Here is a 5859-nt window from a genome sequence, read left to right on the forward strand (position 1 = left end):
TTAGTATCACAACTGATAGATAAATATTGAATGGGGTAAATAAAAAAGGAAGAAGTCTACATGAGCAGAATGTGTGTCTGTGAACATTGCCGACTCTTAGTGACTGTAGAGGGAGCTCCAACACTAAGTTTACATAAACTTCCTCTGATAAGCTCTCACACATGCAAATGATCACATCACGGGCAAACAAAATAAATGATGTTATTATTAGTTATTCAGCGTGCGATATATTACAATTATACAACAGAACAGGGCTAGTTGAGGAAAATGTATGATGTGTGCGGAGCGCGAAGGCATTACAAATCGAGCATGATGAGATCTGGGAGTTTAGCAGCAAAGCCAAAATCCATCTTTAGGATCAGCTGAACCACTTTTAACCAACGATAATCTTCCAGCCATTTATTACCTAAAGTCTCTTTTATGGAGCGTACATTTTCAGAGGAAAATTAATGAAAGAATGATTCATTTTAACACGACCAGTGCTGCCTCTATACGGATAATCCCACAACATTAATATCCAAATGTATGCCGCAATACTGGCTAATTAGCCTTAAGTCCCTCCACTACAAAAGTGTGATAAATCCCTCTCGAATATTTACTTATCACGGCCACGGAGGATGAAGTCTGTGCCTCAGGCTGTCCACCAACACACACACACACACACACACCGCACACACACACACACACACACACACACACACACACACACACACACATACACACACACTCACACACACACACAAACGCACCACAGCATTGCAATTCAAGCAGCAATGCACAATAACAGCCACCATCAAAAGCAGCTGTCAAAACACCTCGGCCAGAAAACCAACAATTTCTTAAAGTTGCAGCAGTTCATTTATTAGCCAAAATATAGACTTTCTTGTACAATTTGGTTCACAAGTATGTACATATTCTTAACTTTATATACAAAAACATTTGAACATCAAATCCTCACAGAACTTACAAAAAAAAAAAGAAAACTCACAGACTACAGGTTCATACATTATTACATTAGCAGTTTTACACAGGACATGCTTACAATGTAAGTATACAGAGATGTATTATTCTTATTTTACATTCCATATTCAAATTAAAATAAAGGAAAAAAGAGGATGGGTGGAAGGTTATTTAGAGGAGAGGACCGAGAGAACAACGTTGCTTTTAGATGGTTCTTAGGCCTGAAATAATCAGGGGTAAAAAAAAAAAAAAAAAAAGATCTAAAACAAACAAAAAAATAAACACTAATAATAGCCTCGTGAAGAGCTAAAACACAAAGTGATATAAAAGTGACAATTGCCTTTCAAAAACGAGTCTGTAGTGAATTTGCATTGAGCTCATTTGCATGACCAAACAAGTAAGTGTAACATAGGCCTTGACGGAAAAAAAAAAACACAAGCGCACACACACGCACAAGGATAAAACAAATCTGACAATAAAAGCTAATTTGGGTAAATGTGGCGTTTGGAAAAGAAAAATGTGATATGGCATCAAAAAGGAAAATTCCCAGATGTCACTAATTGACAGCCTCACTATCTTTGAACTGGGTGGAAAGCTGTTTTTAACAACTTTGTTTCTGCATCCAAAGGCACTAGATCTTTCTATGAAAGTGTGGCGATGGAAATGAAAACGGAAAATTAAAACGCAATAATTATCATCAGAGCCCGTCCTGGCATTCAGTGTTGAAAATGTGTTTAGGGATTTTTGTAAACCATTGAACCCAAGCACGTGGGCCTTAATATCACATAACAAATAAAGTACAGAAGGGCCACAAATATTAAGAACAGTTTTCACCCAACTCAATATAAGACTTTTTATTCTTAAATGCTTTCTGGTGAGGTTTTAACTATCCTCTCGGACCTTTATCTACGCAGATTCACACACACACACACACACACACACACACACTCACACACACACACACACACACACACACACACACACACACACACGCACACACATCACACACACAAGCTCTATTATTGTAACACTGTTCATCTGTGTGGCCTAAAAAACAAAAACAATGTTTTGACAGGGGAAAAAAAATGCAAAAGAGGGTCTACAAATAGAGGAATTAATGACAGGCAATGAACTATAGTGTCTTTGTCTCTGTAGTTATTTACACATGCGCGTCTCAGTGTCGGGGACATGTACCTGTGACTGCAGTCTCTGAACTATGACTCTTGTCCTCCGTTTGCCTGCTGCTGTAGAGGGCCAAGCCGGCTGCAGAGGCCTGGTTTGCCAGTCCAAGATAATGGTTTGAGTTCAGTAAAGCCAGCTGGTGTGCCGAGAATGCTCTGTTCGTCCAGTTCTGGATTTTTCCAACAGGACAAGAAGAGATTAGTCTGTGAGGGGCGATTATGGTCTGCGCGGCCGGCCCTGCGGAGTTGCTGCCGTTCATTTGTGGCGATTTCCGCGGATTGTCAGGGGCAGTGGCTGTCTCTGCCAAAGACCAGATCTTTGGCTTCTGGGCCGGGGCAGGGTTGTTTTCTGAGGGGGGTGAGTTTACGGACACGGGGTTCAGTTTGAGGGGTTCCCCGTTTGGTTGTGACGCTTTGGTGTCCAAAGACGCGTGGTGAAGATGATGGTGATGGTGGTGGCTATGGAAGTGCTCTCCTCCTCTCTCCACGTCCTTGCTCTCCTTCGCCACCGCTTTTAGAAACCTCTGCTCAGGCCCTTGTAAATCCTCATAGCCGTCAGAAATCTCAGAGTCACTCCTCCCGTCTAGTTTAAGATCTGAATGCAGGTCGTCTTGGTCGTCCAAGTCGTCCTTGTTCTCGATATTCTCCGTGTCGATGTTCTCCAGGTCGATCTCCTCCTCGTCCTCCCTCTTGTCGCCCTCCTCCCCCTCGTGATCGCTCGTATAAACATTCCCCTCTTCGTCTGTCCGGTTCCGTGGCGCCCAGGTCATCTTGTTCTCCTTCTTTAGCCTCCTCCTGGCGTTGGCGAACCAAGTGGACACCTGGGTGAGGGTCATTTTGGTGATGATGGCCAGCATGATCTTCTCGCCTTTGGTTGGGTAGGGATTCTTGCGGTGCTCGCTAAGCCAGGCCTTCAGGGTGCTGGTGCTCTCCCGGGTGGCGTTTTTGGGTCTGGACGGGTCACCAAACTGATACTGGCCATATGGGTAAAAAGCAGGGTGATGATGGGCAAACCCTGGGTGCTGGACCCCGGGACTGTCTTTTAGTTCATACTGAGCACCCTGAAACACAGAGAATCAGAGAGATTCATTAGACTTCAAATAATAATGCATCATGATACTTTATCAATAATTGCTCTTCACTCAGATGATGACATATGGATTTAAAGTAGGCTAATAACAGAACAAAGATGTAACCTAAATATTAAACTATACACAAACTAAACACTTGTTATATTTTCTAAACTACAATAAAAAAAATATATATATTTCGAAGCACAAGTTTTATAAATGAAAGAAGAAAAAAAAAGAGTCCTAATCTATTTAAAACGAAACAACTTACGGACAAGACTTGACTTTTATTCACTTTGCATATTCCACACCTTTACATGTGCACCACCCACAACACTTTGCATCATATCATTAACTCTATCACTTTCAGGACATTATGAGGCAACAATTCACCCAAAGCACAACTTGTGAATGTGTTACTTTTTAACCACTTTTAACCAGATTTCTCGAACGATTCAGCGGCGAAGTTTTGTCGCGTCGCTCTAAAAGTTCAGACTAAAAAAAAGTGCTGCTGAAGGCCTGTTTAGTTCTTTATATACGTTTTAAAGTGTCACGGAAAACTTATTGACTAGTGAAGAGAAAGCTGGGTGACTCACCAATTGATTGAAAATTGATATTTCGTTCGAGTAGGGCAGAAACGCTCCATAGCCCTGCGCTGCTGCGGCGAAAGGAGATCCATACATGGTTGAGAGGACGTTGGAGAGCGCGCCGGACGGACTGAGCTCTGTCCCGGACCGGGCATTGCTGGCGATCCCCTGGCGCTCCGGCGGGTATATCGGTCGGATGTACTGATATCCCAGCTGCGGGAAAGACATGGTGGTAGGAAAAGGGAGGGAAAAAGTCTGCTGCGATCACACAAAGCAAGGGAATTGCCTCGATATCCACTTTTACAGTGTGAGCATGTGAGCAACAAAAGGTGCAAGCAAGGGAAGTCTATATTTCCTCGGGAACAGCCAGTGTAAACGATCCGGTTGCGCCCCTTATTTCTTCCTCTGTCTTCTTCTTTCCACCCTCACTTCCCTATTGATCTGGATGGACTAAGGTCAGGTCCTTACAGATTGCTTTAGATTATTGGGACTCCCTTGCTCAGATTGACATTTCTAGTCGTTTAGAAGCCCCTCCTATTTCTCAAATCTCACCCCTCTCATATACACCACACACCAAACAGCCTCTCTCTACCTCCCTCCCTCTTTCTCTCTCTCTCTCTCTCTCGCTCTCTCTCTCTAACTCACACACAGACACACGCTCTCTCTCTCTCTCTTTCTATCTCTCTCTCGGATAAGTGCCCTGACGTCGCGAGCTCTTATTTGAATGGGATTTCAAATCTCATTTTATGGCTCGCCAATGTATTCCACTTGTTATTTCTTCGCGTCTGTCCTACCACATCTTTTCGTGTTAATTCACAATTTTGGCCATTTGCACAGCAGCAAGCATTTCGGTGTGAGTGACTGATTAACTTCCTTTTTTTGTCTGCAGTTTCCCTTTCACACACAAATACAAAGGAAACTTTTCTTTGAAGGAGTCAACTTGGAAACCACAAGAGGACATTTGTTCAAAAAATAAAATTCCATCGATAAATTAAGATGAAGTTTAAGGCCACTTTAGACAGTTTTTTAAATATATTTTTTTAGTTAAAGGAAAGAGTTTTCACACATTTTTGAGAATCGGAACGCATCCTACATTTAAAAAAAACAATGTGTCTTTGTTTATAGGCTAAACGTATAAATCACAAAGAAAGAAAGGGAATTATTAATAATGATGTGTTTCTAACTACCGCCGGTTGTGCTGCCTTGTAATGACCAGTGATCACAGGTTACACACACCTTTTATTTATCGCTTCATCCCTGGCTCAAAGCTGTGTTTTCTCACACCGGCTCTGGGGTGTCTTGGGCTCTGGAGTGCAGGGGAGAATCGGACTCATTCATTCATTAATTTAAGACATCAAACAGGTCGCATGTAGCCCCTTGACATCAAAGAGAGAGCTGATAGGCGCATTACACTGTTAATGAAGACTAAGTGTAAAACACCAAACAATCGTATAGTAATAAACATTTCAGTGGATTGGGCTGGGAAGATGTATATTCCAGAGAAAATCCGGATTTCAATACACAGGATAAACAAATAAAAATGTGTGAAGAACATCAGACTAAAACAATAGTCTTATAATAAAAAACAATTATAAATAGGAAAAAAGCTGATATTATGAATAACAATTAAAAAATAAAGCAGCATCAATAATAATATAGAATGCAAAAATAAACAGCTCGCTCGAGGTGAAGCTTAAGTCAACAAATAAATGGTTTTAAATAACGGTTCTTAATCCACTCAAAACAAAGCGATCATCCGGACAGACTGCACTTTAAGAAATCAATTTGACAAATTTGATTGATACAACCTATGTTTCTTGTAAATAATACAGATTAAAACAAAACAAGTGAGTCAGAATTGAAATTCCAAGAACCAATATCAGAGTGTGTACGGGACAGTAATAATCGCATTTCAACCCCATTTTGTACCAGCATCTGTTTTGTTAATCGTTTGCAAAACAACCGCAGAGGTAGAATTATTATTACACGCACTTTATTTGAATATGGAATAATCTTTATGTATTATTGACAGCGCGATAAAATCCCATCAAACTCAGTTAA

General features: G+C 41.2%; 1 protein-coding gene across 1 annotated transcript; it reads right to left on the minus strand.

The window, feature by feature from the left end:
• Positions 1–1581: 1581 nt before the first annotated feature.
• irx3a (iroquois homeobox 3a) lies at positions 1582–4323 on the minus strand. The gene is made up of 2 exons (XM_020646684.3): positions 3808–4323; positions 1582–3202 (listed from the first exon to the last, which is right to left on the minus strand). Exons 1-2 carry the CDS (start codon positions 4024–4026, stop codon positions 2135–2137), a joined length of 1287 nt encoding a protein of 428 aa, XP_020502340.1. The 5' UTR covers positions 4027–4323; the 3' UTR covers positions 1582–2134.
• Between the last annotated feature and the right edge of the window lie 1536 nt (positions 4324–5859).

The sequence above is a fragment of the Labrus bergylta genome, chromosome 3 (genome assembly GCF_963930695.1).
Source record: "Labrus bergylta chromosome 3, fLabBer1.1, whole genome shotgun sequence".
NCBI lineage: Eukaryota > Metazoa > Chordata > Actinopteri > Labriformes > Labridae > Labrus > Labrus bergylta.

Coding starts and splice junctions, on each gene's coding strand:
- irx3a (XM_020646684.3), bottom strand. CDS start 4,026: ATGTCTTTCCCGCAGCTGGGATATCAGTACATCCGACCGATATACCCG. Junction 3,203..3,807: donor TATCAATTTTCAATCAATTG/GTGAGTCACCCA, acceptor TCTGTGTTTCAG/GGTGCTCAGTATGAACTAAA.